The sequence below is a fragment of the Sinocyclocheilus rhinocerous genome, unplaced genomic scaffold, assembly GCF_001515625.1.
Source record: "Sinocyclocheilus rhinocerous isolate Xijiao unplaced genomic scaffold, SAMN03320098_v1.1 scaffold1842, whole genome shotgun sequence".
In the NCBI taxonomy this organism is placed as follows: Eukaryota; Metazoa; Chordata; class Actinopteri; order Cypriniformes; family Cyprinidae; genus Sinocyclocheilus; species Sinocyclocheilus rhinocerous.
The window spans coordinates 307,873-325,818 of record NW_015667292.1 but is presented as its reverse complement, the minus strand read 5'-3'; the positions used below and the strand labels follow the sequence as shown (position 1 = coordinate 325,818).

At 36.5% G+C, this 17,946-nt stretch overlaps 1 protein-coding gene across 8 annotated transcripts in view; it reads right to left on the bottom strand.

Moving 5' to 3' along the window:
• The window catches only part of LOC107733640 (band 4.1-like protein 5), a 49,403-nt gene that overhangs the window by 6,525 nt on the left and 24,932 nt on the right, over nt 1-17,946 (bottom strand). For 7 of the 8 annotated variants that reach the window (XM_016545352.1, XM_016545353.1, XM_016545354.1 and 4 more), the window contains exons 8-20: nt 16,151-16,271; nt 15,742-15,829; nt 15,549-15,637; nt 14,114-14,204; nt 12,497-12,666; nt 8,567-8,673; nt 8,134-8,152; nt 7,170-7,209; nt 6,540-6,664; nt 2,437-2,582; nt 1,237-1,328; nt 735-863; nt 449-513 (exon numbers count right to left, since the gene is read on the bottom strand). In XM_016545352.1, the coding sequence (XP_016400838.1) occupies nt 449-513; nt 735-863; nt 1,237-1,328; nt 2,437-2,582; nt 6,540-6,664; nt 7,170-7,209; nt 8,134-8,152; nt 8,567-8,673; nt 12,497-12,666; nt 14,114-14,204; nt 15,549-15,637; nt 15,742-15,829; nt 16,151-16,271 (1,282 nt within the window). The remainder of the gene's footprint in view (nt 1-448; nt 514-734; nt 864-1,236; nt 1,329-2,436; nt 2,583-6,539; nt 6,665-7,169; nt 7,210-8,133; nt 8,153-8,566; nt 8,674-12,496; nt 12,667-14,113; nt 14,205-15,548; nt 15,638-15,741; nt 15,830-16,150; nt 16,272-17,946) is intronic. The other variant, XM_016545357.1, reaches the window with a different exon arrangement.

Below are 17,946 nucleotides of genomic sequence, written 5' to 3'. Positions count from 1 at the left end.
TTAAGGGTGTATTCACACCTGTCTTGTTTGGTTCGATTGAATCGAACTCAAGTTCGTTTCCCCCTTTGGTGCGAATCTTTTGGGCAGGTGTGAATACAGCAATCGCACTCGGGTGCGGACCAAACAACCGCACCGAGACCCAGCTGAAGAGGTGGTCTCGGTCCGGTTCCAAACAAACTCTGGTACGGTTGAATGGATGACCTTTAGCACACGTGTTGTTTTGTTTACAATTTCTGGTTCATTTGCAAAAAGAGCAGTGTGAATGCGAACCGCACCAAACAAAAGAAATCAACATTGTATTTGGTCCAGACCAAAGCAAGTGAACTAGCAGACTTTCCTGGTGTGAATACACCCTAAGATTTGTACTCATGGAAATGACTAAAGTAGTCAAACCTGTTCATTAGAAGGGGGTGTACTAATACTTTTGGCAATATAGTGTACATCATACCTGGCTGCTGCCTCCTGCAGGTTACAGTTCTTGTCTGGAGTCAGTCCAAGCTCATCTCTAGAGTCCTAAACAAAGAGATGAACATTTACAAAACATATACAAGAACTTTATTCATTGCATCATTTTCAGAGTACCTGACATTAACACGTTGAGGTCGTAAACCATGTATGTAGACATTAAATAAGACACTCTTCCTTTGAGGAAGATAAGCAGCCAACTGAACTGTCCGAGTGGAGATTCATATTAACATCACGTGTAAATGGGGCATATGACAGTGCTTGAATACCTTGAGCGCTGCCTCTGCCTGAGCTTTCAGGATGTTGCTCTTGAGTTCCTCAGGACATTTGAGCTGGTTCAGGACAGGACTGCTGCCCACACTATTCAAACTTTTCTCTCTCAGTTTCACCACTTCCTCCTGCACACAAACCAAAGCATGTGTTCTTCTGATTATGAATTTGTTTGCACTGTGTTTCGGTCTCTTTGCTTAAATAAACATAGTCCAGGCTGAAATAATCATCAGCTCTTTATAGCATAATACCTTAAATGGCACTGAGCTGGAAAAAATATAGAGATCAAAGACTGCTGTAATAGCATGAGTAATCACCTTCCCTATTCACATTTAATTTAAAGTACATCCTGAGGTTAGAGTGGCACAGCAGCCAACACAATCTCTGCTCCTTGTATTTAAAGTTTATGTCAAGCTTTAATAAGATGCGGTGTGTGGAGGGGGGACATATTGCAAAAACACACCGTGTGCGTGTGTGGGGCTTTTGGATAGCTGAACTGACCTGGTTGTTCATGTTGAGGTTGACGTTTGTTCTGGCTGAAGCAGACACTGGAGTGTTTTCAATATCTAGTTGCTTGAGCCGAGCTGCAGCCTCTGAGGACGAGAACAGATTCAGTGAGCATCATTAAACAATGAGAGGTCAGAAGAGACCGATGGAAACACATCTGCATGGGTGGGGATTAAAACATGTTCACTCTGGAGATAATCAGATCACACAATAGATAGGCAGAGCATGAAAATACCATAACTATACAGACAATAATCAAATAATAGATTAAGTAAAATAATGCAAGTTGTGCTTTGTTTCATTAAAGCATGCAGACGTAATTTTTTTTAATATTTATTATTTTAAATAAAAGAGATAATGAATTTAAATATATACTCAAATTACTCTACCATTCAAAAGAAATGGTCAGTAACATTAATAAAAATGTTTTTAAAGAAGTCTCTTATGTTCAACAAAACTGCATTTGTGTGATCAAAACCAAGTAAAATCAGCACTGTTGTGAAATATTATTACCATTTAAAAAAAACTGTTCTCTATTTGAATATATTTTAAAATGTAATTTATTCCTGTGATGCAAAGCTGACTTTTTAGCAGTCATTACTTTAGTCTTCAGTGTCACATGATCATTCAAAATCATTAAAATAAGCTGATTTAGTGCTCAAGAAACCTAACTTATCATCATTGTTGAAAACAGATGTGCTGCCTAATATTGTGGAAATCATAATACATTTATATAGGATTCTTTGATGAAAGTCCTTATTGTCATCTGTGATCCGTTTAAAGCCTCCTTGCTAAATAAAAGTATTCATTTCTTAAAAAAATAAAAATAAAATAAAAATAAAAAAAACGTACTGCCGACTGCCTCCAAACTTTTGAACGGTAGTGTATTTGGGATTGGTACTAGCCAATACAGTTTAATTTATAATTCTGAAGTGGAGTATTCTTGAAGCAGACAATATTAGTGTTTACTTTTTACCCAGTTAAAAATACAAACTCTTTTTGTGTTTCAGGTTACAAAATCACATTTATAACATTTATAATGTATATTATAAAATTGTTTGGATGTCAATTTTTTTTTATAATTGTTGTGAACAAATAAATAAATACATTTAATTATGACAAAAAGATATGCAAGACAAACACTTGCATAAAACAAAAATTTCATCCCACTCTATCTGCAATGTATTATCTCACCGGTCAGAGAGAGGGTCTCCTCTGTGGCTGTGCTGGCGGTGGTATGAGCAGCACCTGGTCCCACTTCTTCTGCTGTCACCATGGGAACAGGGGCTCGAAGAACCTCATCTACGCACGTCTCCAAGAGGTCAGTCACCAAGGGCATGCTGTGAAGGATGAAAGGGTTAATTACCATCTGTCAATTACAGGATGTAACCCTGTATATGCTGCTCGAACAGGGTCCACATTGGTAGATATATGACAAATGTGACTCACCTGGACAAAAATGCTTGAGGCTGGGCCAAGACTCAAGTTACAGCAATGCAATAGCAGAGTATCACATTTCAAATACGCGATAAGTCAAACTTAAAAAAAAAAAAAACACTAAAAAATAGTGTACTCAAAAGCAGATGGGTGTTGGGCGATGGTTGGGCAATGAATATGTATTTCTATATCTGATGTATTACACAACCCTAAAGGCATAATCAAGCCTTTACAATAAAAAATGAGCAGAGACAGTCATTACTGAAGAACACAAAAGGAACGGAACCATTATCTAACACAGTCATATGCCAACTGACCACACACATTCCACTAGATCTAGATTAAAAGACCACACACGCACATTAGTAATGCCTGTACTAGAATCAAAAAAAGCAATGTATTCCTTCCCTTCCTGACTAAAATGAGGGAGGGAACAGAGTCACATCCCATAAATGACTAGAATGAGACTGACTTTCAAAGGAGGCTTAATAATGGAGACGTCACTCCTTGCCATGCTGACTAAAACCACTTTGCACTTTCCAGTATTCAGTGTTTGTATAAACCAAGTAAAATAAAAAACTTCCACCTTACGACATGACCAACTTTGTCATTTACAGAAATGTACAGTAAAAACCTCAAGAAAAACCGAAACATGCAATGGGGAGTTGCTTCTGTTTGTTAATTTTAATCAAACGTCTTAAAGCCATGTAAGATGCATACGTCCTTTGATTATAGTACTGTAGACAAATCTAAAAACAGTGTATACTGCACTACACATTGTCAAGTGGATAAAACAAAAAATGCCCAAATAACCAAATGAGAACTCATGACAATTCAATAATCAGATCATTATGATCACACAAAGACATACTGAAATAAGATATATAATTATAATGGCACTTTCCACAAATAAGAAAATGTATTTCTAATTTATATGAAATAGTCCATACTAAAAAAAGTCCCAACTTAGGTAGGACTGTTGCCCACTTTGGTGTTTTAGTTTTTCTTTTATAAATGTTTATATTTAATGTTTATTGTTAAAATCAAATCAAATCTCATATTAATATTTAGGTTGACCTCTTGAAAGACATCTTTTCAAATTCATGTACATCCTTTCACTACAAATACTTCATTTTTAAGAGTTTAATGCCCTACTTTGTACCCTATTTTTGGAAAGCGTCTAATATCTAATATAAAAATTGTGGTTATGATGATCAAGGCATAATTTAAATGTCAAATAAATAGCCAAAATAAATGTCAACAGGATATTTCCTGGGTGACAAAGCTGGTTAAACAATGACCAAATCATTCTAATTGAAAGTACAGCCACAGTAAGGATTTCAGGCTTCTTCCATGAAGGTTATCTCATCTCTCTGGCTGGTTTCAGTCTTTAGCCCAGGTAGTCTCGCTTGATCTCAGTCAGAGAATATGCCTTTTATCCCAGTGTTCCCTGGAGCTCAGTTTGTATCCGAGGAATGCGGGGGTGGAGGGGCTGTGGCAGCATCAGTGTATGAGAGGAGGTGCCTGTCGGTCACGCTGGTGTCAGTGATGGGATTGAGGGGGGAGTGAAGCCTGGATGGGTCAGTGGAGGAGGGGGGGTGTTAGCACGAGGGACAGGAATACTGTAGAGTCTGAGGGGCAGAAGTCGAAAAAGGGTAGGGAGCAGATCACAGGACAAAACAAGAGGTAACATTTGAGGGAGCTAAGTTTGAATGCACTATAGAATAGGCATTTCCTGGTTGCAAAACTGCACTGAATATAACATGAGTTTGTAGTAGACTTCTCACTAGCTATCTGCCTGAGAGGCTAGATAGAGCAGAAGTCCAGACTGAAAAAACTAATTTCTAAAAATGTTCAAATTATTTTATCTAGAAAGGAGGCATTCGTTTATTGCATGTAAATGTTTCCTGAACCACTATTCAACATCTTGCTTTATTCCTCATTGCATTCAACAATAAACATCGGAGATGTCCGATTTGCAAATGATGTTCCTTTTAATTAATTAGTTGATTGACATCATATAACATTCAAACTACTGAGCAAATAACACAATGCAACAAAAATGTGTTTCACTTAAATCTTCTTTGATTCTTCTGTAATTCTGTGGTGCTGATTATCATTGTACTATTTATTTTCACGTAGCATTAATATTTTATTAAATATTTAGGGGAGGTAAATTTTAGAACGTCTATCATTAATTATAATATTGCAAGGATGGGAGCATTCTAGAAGATTCAGTAACATTCGTTTTTTTCATGAGCACTGTTAATGATTAGGGTTGCAAAAAGGTGGAAAATTTCCAGTAATTTCAGAAACATTCCAGAAATTTTGGAAACTTTCCAGGATTTTTTTGAATAAACCAGAGATTTTTGGAAAGTTTCTGGAAATTTACCGGAACCTTTCCACCCCTTTGCAACCCTATTAATGATACACAAAAAGTAATGTTTTTTTTTCATATTTAGCATGTCAAAATTCATAAAGAAACATTAAATATATAATACATAAATATATAAAACTATTTTTATAGCTTACTATTCATGAATTAATCACTGTGAAGCAAAATTAATAATATATTTACTATTAATATTAATTATTACCATTAATGATATGTTTTACTGATACAGATTAAGTATTATTATTACTAATTAAAATTACAAGTAATAAATGAAAACAAAATAATTGTTACTATTATTATAAAAAATAGCAAGGTCATGGGAAAGCAGATGGTAAGACAGATGGAAGGTGACAAGAAAAGAGGGCTGAATGATTTCAAAGAATAGAATATACTCGAGAAAAGAAAATTGAAGGCGAGTATTTTAGTCTATTTACTATTTACTAGTTTAGACTGGGGGTTGTGTTTGGTTAGTGAGAAGAATTAATACAAATTAATTTAGAAACTGTCATCAGAAAGGGATGTTCACCTGTCTGTTGATTCCAGCTTTAACTTGCCAAGGAAAGGTACTAGTACTGAGACTCTGTATTAGTTTCAGTTTTGACGAAGGAGAAGACAGGACAGGAAAGTCACAAAGTCAAAACCAAAACCAGAAAGTCGACCATTTCAGCTTGCTCTTATACCCCACTATTCAATTTATCCAGCTGAGATCACAGCTCTATCCCACTGATTGGGTTGGATGGTTTGGACTAGAATCAAGAACTGATGCAGATACTGATTTGTTCAGCAGCCAAAGGAAAAAATAACTGATCCAAAGCCAATCACGAAGACTCCCTCAGAAATGCACTGATTGGTTGAAGCAAGTCTATGAAGGGTTGAAAACAGGAGTGTACATACCTTGCCTTATGAAAAGGCCACTGGGGTTTCAGAACATCAGACTAAAACAAAGTTTAGACAAAAAATATCTATAACATTAAGGAACGAGGATCAAATTTTCATAAAACAGACCAACATATCCAACACTCACACGATAATCCCACCCCACTGTCTGATTTAATTTCTTTTCAATATTTCAAGTTTAAGGCAAAGCTCTGCACAGCACAATAATACCCCTCGGGAGACAAAGCAAGACGGGAAAAAAAGAGAGTACTACAGGCATTTCACGTCAAGAGAGAGTTTGTTGTTGTCAGCCCAGCAAGCGTTTTCTCCTGTGCTGAAGCAGCCATCTGCTCAACATCAAAGCTAAACAGCATGAAGCACCTTCAGCACCAGTCACCAGCCAGCACCACAACCTCACACCAGCTCACCAACACAGCAGCAGCATCCAACAGCCCAAATATATAATTTATACAAGTGCTGCACTCTGCCAAAGTGATGTTAACTGGCTGTGCGGGGGCCTGAAGTAACAGCAGGGAATCAGATTAACCTGCTTAGAGGTCTTATTGCATTAAAATTGTGAGAAGCTCACCTCCTCTTGTCCGATTGGCTGCCTCTGGGGCTCCTGGGGAGGGTTTCGATTTCCATAGGGCCTGGTGCAGAGGGTGGGCTGCTGACCACAGGCATACCAGACCAGGGAGGCCGTGTTTGGGAGGGCTGAGGGAAAAAGCGTGTGGGATACATTAAGGTACTGCAAAAACTCAAAGCAAAACAGCCTTTCCAAGCCAAATGAGCTAAATATGCAGTATATACACTAACAAATAAACAGGTTTCTTTTTATCAAGTCAAATTCATAATTAACATTAATTTATATTATTAAAATTGTGATGTGAAATTGTTTCAAACGTTTGGGGTCAGTAAGATATTTCTTTTAGTCTCTTATGCTCACCACGGTTGCATTTAATTTGATCAAAAACAATACAATTTTAATATTTGTGAAATTTAAAATAATATAATTAATTTTCTATTGTAATATATTTTCAAATATTATTTATTGCTGTGATGGCACAGCTGAAGTTTCAGCAGCCTTTACTCCAGTTTAAAGTGTAACATGATCCTTCAGAAATCATTCTAATATGCTGATTTGGTGCTCAAAAACATTTCTTATTACCGGTATTATCAGTATTATCTGTATTTTTGTATAAAAGAAAGAAGGTTTTACCTTTGTTTCTAAGCTTGGGCTCACTCCGTTATTGTGGTTACTGTGGAAAGAGAAGAAGAAAATGCAAGTGATATTAAAACTAATGTCAGGGATTATGAGCTACTGTTGACTGACTTCAGTAGGCAGCACAAAGATGGTCCTTATAGAGGTGACCAGAAAACGTGTTCAAGTCAAACCAACACTGGAACATGATGAGCCAAGACATTCCTAATGTTGTTTTCAGCATGTGACCAGATCTTTAAAAATACAATGAGTAAAACAATCATACTTGTGAAGCATTATTGTATTAGTCACAGCATGAGTCTTGAAAATTCCCCATAAATCAACACCACAAAAGTGCCTGCACATGATGCTGTTCACGTTTGAAACCTTAACACCAGCTGCATCACAGTCTAAGTAGGAGTGCTTATAAGACTAAAGTGGAACACTCAGTCTGACAGCATGTGCTTAAGCTGACAAACTAGTGATGCATTTTACCCCTGGAATAAGAATGAAAAACAGTAGTAGTAATACTTAATGTCTTATATTACATTCAAATCATGCTTAAAACAAATCAAAATAAAAAGCATTGTTTGAAAGCATCTCTGTAAAGCACAATGATTGTACTTATAAACATATAATAATAATTTAGAAAAGCACCTCTCAATACAATACTGACTGCCTTATTGGCCATTTTGGTATAAAATAAAAACGATCTAAAAAGGCTCTGGGCATTAAATCATTCATCATTTATAAACGGTCACTATACACACTGCACTATATATTAATACTACTATAGCAACTAGTATACACTGGTATGGTAACACAACTTATCCATAGAAGATCTGAACAGCTCTGAACAGTGTGTTTGTGTGCTTTCAAATGACACATACTTTATGACTGATGTTGAAACAGGAAGTCACCTCATCACTATACGAGAGCCATAAGAATTCCATTGCACAATGCAGGAATATAAAATACTTACTCTGAGGATTTGTTAGGACCTGCGGGGAAACAAAAAATAAGCATGTTATTATGTAAGATCACAAAGCAGAGGTCACAACAGAATAATGAGCATGGAAGTGAATCAGTGTTGGGGCTTCAAAATAGTTTATATGACTCAAAGCATTAAAGCAAGCTAACTATATGAAAAAGGAGTTGCTAAAAACAAAAGCTGATTAGATTAAAACTATTTATAAGAAGCAAAAATGGACATAAAAGACAAAAACATCTGGGAAAAAAAACAACTAAGTGATGACTGGTTCACTGTAACTAATTGGACTATTACTTGTTGGGACTAAAAGAATAAATGCATAAAAATAAGTAAATAAATGCGGGAAAAACCTACTGGTCCTAAATATGTATTATATTTTTAAATATATTAATCCCCCAAGACAACACAGGACAGATTCTCTCACCTCTGTTCTGCATGGTCCTTCTAGAGTAACGCCGACTTGGTCTTCTTTCAAATGAGGCAGATCGTCTAGCTTTGTTGGCCTTAGTTGTCTGATATTCTGTCTTCCCACTTCCCACAAATAAAATAAATTAACGGTAGTTACACATATATCTTTAAAACCTTCTTGATAAATCCCTGCTGACTTGATAAGACTGCAGGCATTTACTTTTACAGGCTTAGTGCAATGAAAGTCTAATGTTGTCTGAAAGAGAAAAGCCACTGTTCTTTGAAGGATAAGTAGCCCAACCAGCATGAGCAAACAATAAAAAAAGAGAGAGAGAGAGAGACACACACAGGTGAAATCAAAGATAAGTGAATTCATTGACGTAAAAAAAATAGGTTAATTCTGGAGCGAGGATAAGTGCTAAAATAAGTGCAGGCAAATAAAAAGCCTGGCCAATAGGGAGCTGAACTGGACAGCGTCAAAACTCCAGGCTGGCAGCTGGAGATAAGATACAGTTCCATAGTAAGGACAACCAACAGACACACACACACACACACATACACATACATGCCTGGAGCAGACCATGCTACGATTTACAACTTAGCAGAAGATATTGTTAGGAGGACCTATGAAAAACAGAAAGTCTTGTCTCAAACCAGGGGAAAAGAAAATAACATTCAGCTGACCACTGGGCATGATTAGAAAGGATTTATACCAAAATCAGAAGAGAACACCAGCCTCTACTGAAGCCACTGCAGATGCAAAAGTAGAGATGTATCACTTTTAAGAGCTTCAAATAAATTAAATTTTAAAAGCAAATTATTATTACACAATTATTAAATCTGACATGCCATAGGATAGGAAACATCATTATGTGGCTGCTTCCAACAAAACCAAGTAACCTCAAACAGATTTTAGTGGTGCTTGGCCATGCAAAACTTGCCTCCACAATGCTTGTTGGGCATTGCCACGCAATTGCTGGTTTAAATGTACGCTAAGCTGACAGAGTAGTTTTATGGCTCGTTTCCACCGAGCGGTACAGGTCAGTATAGTACAGTACAGTACGATTCGGGACCGAACACCCTGATCCAGCTTGCGTTTCCACCGCCAGCAGTCCCCTTCCTTGATAGGCGTGGTGTATGCCGGAAAGTAGCGATCGACGATAAGCACGACAATAAGCACAACTCTGCCTCTTTTTGTTAAATGTCAGTTTTAATGAACAATAATAGCCATTATAAAAGTATAAGTACAAAGTATAAGAGGCTTATATAAGAGGAAATAAAGACAAAAGCAAACAATTCAGTCAAACGTATTCTACAAAGTCAGCGCTGTACTACGGTAAAGTTCAAAATAAATATATAAAGTTAAACATAACTTTGTGCTCAGCCAAAACGATATGACCAGGAACAAATAATAGATTCATGAGACCACGAATGCCTGTTAAATATACCCAAAACGAATTGTATCTCATCTTTAATCACTACAGAGACATCACATATGTTTTTCTGAGAGCACACAGACAGAAAGCTGCCGTCACAGCATGTGAGTACTAAACTAAGTTCTCATTCACACACAAGTTTACGTTAAAAACACACACCAGTTATAAAAACATTCGGTTATGTCTGTGAAGGTAAACAGCTGGGAAATAAATTGCATGTTTATTTTAGATCTAGTGTTCTGTGGTCATCTGTGCAGCCAAAGACAGAACAGTAAGCATGTTTTGCTCAAACTTTCGCCATGGCATTAGAACCAGTACACCGTTGTCGCTGGCGAAATCAAAATGATGGCGCCGTGGGTGGAAAGTTACAGATTAAGGGGCGGTAATATTATAATGAAATCCCTTTGCAACGTCACTAGGGGAGCGAAATCAGACGTGCTTGTTTTTTCAGACGCTTGCAGAAAAAGGCTTACCAAAACAAAGTTACCAGGTTAATCTTTTTCACATTTCCTTGGTTGGTAGATGCACCGGGGACCTGATTATAGCACTTAAAACCTGGAAAAGTCAGATTTTCATGATACGTCACTTTTAAACAACTACATTCTCGCCTGAAAAAACTCTTAAAACTACATTTCATGACACAATAACAGTAATATTTTGAAAATGATGCGGGTTTTTGGGCAATGACGTTTCACATGTCCACAAGAACAGAAAAGAACGCATATTGAGAAACGGCTATTGTCTGTGTGAAAATATAAAATTATAAAATACACGGTTATTTTTTTTTGTGTTTGCGCACTGTGATGTAAATAAGCCCAACACTCATGGACAGCAAAGCGGAACGAGTGAAGGAGAAGCTTTATCCCCTTGTATCGCGCAAAAGTGACGATTCTAGTCAACCAATCAACATTCTGCGGTGAGTTTAGCTCCACCCTTTTGGTACCCTTTGCTGTGCTAGGAACCCCAACGGAAGGCAGGGTTTCTGCAGGATTTTTAAGCTCAAATTTAAGACCATTTTAAGACCTTTTTAAGACCTGCACAAATAAAATTAATACCATATGAGCGGGGTAGGGCAATGTCTATAGTACCATATTAAACTGTAAAATTACTGTAAAAAGCATAACTTACAGTTCAGACACAAGTTTTCACAAAAACAAAAAGTGTAATAAAATGATAAACTACATTTCAGCCTTTAAAACATTTTTAAGAAAATAGATGAGTCAAAGGTATTAATTATTATATTTATTTAAACAATTATTATCAATAAATTATTATATCAATTAAATAACAAATTAGGGGTGTGCGATATTGACAAAAAATGATATCTCAATAATTTTCTGGGATTTTATCGATAACGATAATTAGACTATATTTTGCTATAGAGTGTGTTATTGTGCCGATAATCTTATCTCTAATTGTGCTAACAGCTGACTAGGCATGGGCCGGTATGAGATTTTGACGGTATGATAACCTTAAGCAAAAATATCACGGTTTCACGGTATCACGGTATTGTTGTTACAGCTCTAAAATGTGTTAATTTTAAATGTCTGAGTAAAAAAAAAAAAACTGAACATAATATATTTTGAGCAACATACAGAATATTTGGAACAGTAGTATTTGTTTATTTTTTCTTTGATTTGTTTCTGAAATATGGGCTGTCCTGCAGCTTTTGATGTGGATGGTTGATTAGCTGCTAGAGCTACTGCTGCCCTAAAAAGAAGAAAAATAAAGACTGACATCTTTATTTAACCTAAATCTGTAATTACAGTTATTTAATTTTAGTTATATAATTCATATACATATCATTTATATAATTTCATATCATTTATTTATATAATTTCATATACATAATTTGATTTAATAATAACCCAATTTGAATCAAAAACAGAATGTTCTGACTAGCTTTGTGAAATTATACTACATGCCTGAACTAAGCAAACAGCAGAAGCTCTGAATGGGACGCAGATTCATTCTCTGACAGCAGGTGGAGCGTTTGGTAGAAATATAAGTGTTTCCCGTTAACGCTGTACACAAAGCAGTGCAGCACCGGACTTTGAACGTGCAGCGCTCATGTTTATTTCATGAAATCATAGACTTTTGAAGTTTAATCGTCACATTCAGCCATATTGCAATTCTGGTCTTTCCGTCCCCAAATTTAAGACCTCTTGAAATCATAATTAAGGCTTTCTTGTACAATTTAAGACCTTTTAAGGCCTTAAATTTGATACAACTAAATTTAAGACTTTAAGACCCACGGAAACCCTGGGAAGGGTACCAAAAAAGGTGTTATGGTACGGTTCACTATTTTGGTACCCTTCACAACTTCTGACAATGGAAACAGACATAATTGTGTACTGTACCGTACCGTATTGTACTGAACCGTACCGCTCGGTGGAAACGAGCCATTAGTGTGTGCTAAATTTATTTCCCCAAGTCTGTTTTTTCCCCTCCGTTTTATTATATGCCAACTCATGATGGACGAATGAATAATGAACTCTAGAAAAACGTACCTGTATCTGAAACGTGAGCCCATGCGGATGAACCCAGAGCGGGTTGAACTGTTCTGGACCGGGCCACGTAGGCGGAAGAAGGCGTGGTGCTCTACGGCACACTTCCACAGATGCTTGCAAGCTTTCGGATGGTCCATGCGGAAAACAAACGTGTGCTCCTGTTCTTTCCCCTACAGCAGAGGTCAAAATGTAAGAGCAATGTACTACTAATTTGTCCTCTGGTGTTACAAAATGAATAAAGAAGGCATACAAATTTAAAATCAAGAACATGATGACAAAAGTTGTTGAGAACATATTGGCTTAACCACTGGGAAAAGTGACACCTTCGTTACATTATTAACAGAAGCTTATTTGACTTTGCTAGACAAAGTTATCTTTAAGGGTACACACATTTTTCCAAACTGCCAACACTAAACAGCCATTTAGCTATATATACAATAAAGGCTATATGATTGGGGGGGGGGGCCTAACTAAAATGTCAGAACAAAAGACCTGTTGTGCATGTTTACAGGGCTGCACGATGTGGTAAAAAATATTAGTATTACTTAAAAAAACGCTATTTTAGTTACTGCTTATGTAGAGCATTTCAAAGCAGTCCTTCATGATTTTCCATTTAGGTTAGGATGCTGTCTTTGAAACAACTCGATAGGATTTGTAACAAAGCAAGAGCGTTATTTTTTCTCAGCTGTCATTCCACAGCCTTTGAATGGTAGCAAAGACAAAAAACAGATACCTCCAGTTGCTCAAACTAATTTCTATGTGCCCTGTTTGAGCAAATCAAATTCTGTCTGAAGCTTTTATCAGTTGTACTGCAGAGGCAAAACCTCATCAGTGACCTGGGGGACTCACTGTGTAGAAATCAATGACATACTCAAGGAGACCTTGTACAACCTTATACAGGACAGACTACTAATTACATCATATGGGGACACTTTTCTGCGACAAACAACATATCACTGGTCAGTCAACTGAACGAATTAACGCTGGAATTAATTACAACAGACTTCCAGACTCAACAGAAACCCATACTGCTGTGCACCAAACACAAGCCCCATCAAAATACATATTTGCTGGCTGTCTGACACCATCATATGCCATGACTTACATTGTTATTGTAGTTTCAAACTTAACAGAGTGATGGGCAGTTCTGTCCACACATTCACAGCTTCAGTGCTTTAAAAAGTGTGAAGTGTTTCAGAGGCCAGGCATGCCTGAAGGGAGACTGTCATTTATTAACTCATGCTGGAGAGATGCCAAGCCTCAGCAAGAGCACATACACACAAACAAAGTAGTTTTTCTGGGATGCACAAATACACACGCTTCACATCACATGTAAACTGCAAAATTGCATGCTACATTGCATTTGTAGCATAAACATAATATCCCCTAGACAACTTTGAAGGACCAACTACACACCTACCAGCTGCTTATATGCAAACAAAACAACCATTTGATCACAGTCAGAAGTGGTCACAGGAGATGCATTTAAGGTGCATGTTAATATGAGCTTTAAACCTAACTCAAGTCAAGAGTGTTCGTACTGTTTTTGATAATGTGTGAACCTGTATGTGTGTGTGTGTGTGTGTGTGTGCCTGTGTGGGTGAGATGTGTCTTTACCTCTTCTGTCTCCTGCATTACCTGTTCATCATCCTCCACTACCACCAGGGTGAGTTTGCTTTTCTTAAAGTCCAGACGCGTGATCTTGGGCCTGTGCAGACAACCAGTTTGCTTTAAATAAAATGGCCATTGTCATTACATTCACTGAAGTATGACAACAGCTGGAGGACAAATATTGAAAATGTTACTAAACTTGTGGTCAATGATAAAGTGTGTCTGCAGTTTTTTTTTTTAATCAAATTCAAGGATTTTTAGAACCTTTAAGACCTGCACAAATAAAATTCGCACTTTATAAAATGGACAGTTCCAGTCCTTGATTCTGATTGGTTGAGCAGTTGTAAATTACTCTACAAACATGCACCTCTTTGTTCCTGCGTCTGTGTTGCTCGGCAACCACTTTGTTGCAACCACAACCATTTCTGAGGAATTACAATGTTTGGCGGAAGAATGTTTTTATTAATATCATTACATTGTATTGCTTTGTTTTATTTTGTGAAACATTGTTACATCTATGGAATAACCATTGTATAAAAGCAATAAGCCCAGTGAAGCCATGGTTTACAGTGCATTTATAACAGCTAAGGGGGTTTTAGCAACACTAAACAACATTAACAACGCCCCTTAGCTGTTATAAATTCAATGTAAACCACTGCTTCTTGGGGCTTATTGCTTTAGTATATCCATTCAGAACAAACAGATACAATCTCTAAATAAATCATGTATCTCAGAATATTTTACTTAAACACATTCAATGAGTACTTAACATTGTTTTTAAACAAAACAGGGTAACTGCAAGTTTAAATACTCAAGACATGTTTATATGTACTGAAATTGGTTTATGTACCAATATATTAATAATAATGCATTTAAAGGAAGACAAACTACAGATTGTTGTGGCAATACTAGTAAATTCTATGTGTTAAATAAAAGCCACAAGAGTTTGTTAAATTAAATACCAGATATATTGTAGATGTATTGATATAGCCATATTGATACCGACCAGATGTATTGTTTGTATAATGACAAGAAATAAGATTTAATGCCTGATGTGGGATTTTTAATTATAAACAAGTCTGAAACACGATAGTACCCTTATTTTTAAATGTCTATGCTTTACCACTTCCAGATGCTTATTCAGACAGATGAGGGAGATCACATTAAGCCATATCACAGTAACTGTTTTTCTGTCTCCAAATACAATACTTTCTTATACCATGTAATATATCTAAGACTTTTGTTACCTTAAATTTTATAAAACTGAATTTAAGACTCAAGGACCTACAGGAACCCAGTTTTTATTGTTAAAATCACACATTTTTTCAGGAACTTTTTCGGAAAATGTAAAAATGCAGTTTTTTTTCTCCACAATTCCATTTTTGTAGCTGCTAGTGATGTACACACTTGAGCTATTAAGAGCTGGTGAGGGAGAACTTACCAGAAGAACAGGCCAATCTTAGTTTCCCCCTCAAACACGAGCACTCCGGTGGGGGTCAGACCTAAGCTGTATTCATTTCCGTCTCGTGCCTGGAGGAGACGGCAACATAAAGAACAGATAAGTTTCTGGATATATCCGGATTGAAGAGAGTCCCCCTGATTTTAACAAGCTCTTGCATGCTTCAAATGCATACCTTGACCATATGCATGTCCACTCCATACATCTCCAGCCATTTGGCCTTATTTAGGTAGTTTATCTCAGCTTGTGCTGGCGTCTGGCCCCTGCGACATTAGCAAAGAGCAGGGTAGAGCAAAATTTAAAGAAAATGAAACAACCCATGCTGCTGCACATCTGCTGTAGATTACAACTTGTCGAGGTTACAGTGATGGGTCATAAATCACATACAAAGTGTTCAGTGTCAACAGTAGAGCTTTAGTTGAGTAGACAGGAGAGATCCAGGAAGAGTCAGAGGTGATGACCCACACATTGACGTTCATTCACCTGCTTTACATTTATATTTCCTCTCTAAGCACTTACTTAAAAGGAGTCACCATGTGCGAATAGGAGGTGCGCTTTTATAGAATGAGCTCCCTTATTTATACCTGCACTCCTTCCACATGTTGTAGATGGCTGCTTCCATTTCTTCCGTCTGGTTTTGGATGAAGCGGAATTCTGACACCAGGTCAAGTCTGTGCTCGGCAGGGTCACAATCACCCAATTCAGCTGAAAGATAAAGGTTCCACAGGTCAACAAAAAAAAAGCAGAATTCAGCTGAATTTTTTTCGGTATAAAAATGACCGTTATCAGGACAGAATGCTCCATCATGGCCTAAACTGTACCAGTTTTTTTTTTTTTTAGAAAAATATTGTGGTTGCACCTTTTGTCATAATGTTACAACTCAGTTCAAGTTGTTCCACAGCAGAGATGATTAGAAAGAAAGAGGACAAATCATTCTCTCCAACAGATAAAACATGTCAGGAAATGACCCTCAAGACTTGAGATCACAGCATTAAAAAATGTTTCTAAATGAAAGCAGAGTGCTGTGCATTTATGTAGAAGATCAGAGCACAGTAGGAAGAGGGGGAATTAGGGGCCTTTCTTTCAGACCCACACTAATGAGATGTCATTTATTTTTGAGAATGTGAGAGAAATGTTTCAAACCATTGTCAACCCTCTTTCTCTGTGACCCAAAATGCTGCAGAAGTTCGGAACAAGCTGAGAATTGATTTATTTTTTATTTATTTATGATTTAATGCCATGTCAGCAGCAATGGCTATATTCATGGCAAAAACAATTCAACTGCATCATTCAAACAAGTCCATCAATATTCTTACAATAATTTAACAAATTTGCCTCAAAAGTCAACATATAAGAAAAACCTAAATAAAAATATAAACTAAAACAACAATAATAACAAAACAACAAAAATAACAATAGCAATTACAGTTGAAGTCAAAAGATTACATACACCTTGCATAATCTGAAAAAGTTAAATATTTTACCAAAATAAGAGAGATCATACAAAATGCATGTTATTGTTTATTTAGTACTGACCTAAATAAGATGATAATAAGATGTTTACATAGTCCACAAGAGAAAATAATAGTTGAATTTATAAAAATGACCCTGTTCAAAAGTTTACATACACTTGATTCTTAATGCTGTGTTGTTACCTGAATGATCCACAGCTGTTTTTTTTTTGTGTTTTTTTTTTAGTGATAGTTGTTCATGAGTCCCTTGTTTGTCCTGAACAGTTAAACTGCCTGCTGTTCTTCAGAAACATCCTTCAGGTCCAACAAAATCTTGTTGAGCATTTTTGTGTATTCAAAAGCATTTTTGTGTATTTGAACCCTTTCCAACAATGACTGTATGATTTTGAGATCCATCTTTTCACACTGAGGACAACTGAGGGACTCATATGCAACTATTACAGAAGATTCAAACGCTCACTGATGCTCCAGAAGGAAAATGAAGATGTGTATATTTTTCTTATTTTGCCTAAATATCATATTTTCATTAAGTACTGCCTTTCAGAAGCTACTAAATGTTTCCCAGAAGACAAAATAAGTTAAATTTACCCTGATCTTCAAATTCAAAAAGTTTTCACCCCCGGCTCTTAATGTATCGCTTTTCCTTCTGGAAATCAAATCAAGTGTATGTAAACTTTTGAACAGGGTCATTTTTATAAATTCAAGCATTATTTTCTATTGTGGACTACATAAACATCTTTTATGTGAAATATCTTATTCAGGTCAGTACTAAATAAACAATAACATGCATTTTGTATGATCCCTCTTTTGGTAAAATAAGTAACATTTTGCAGATTCTGCAAGGTGTATGTAAACTTTTGATCTTATGTGTGTGTGTGTGTGTGTGTGTGTGTGTGTTTATATATACA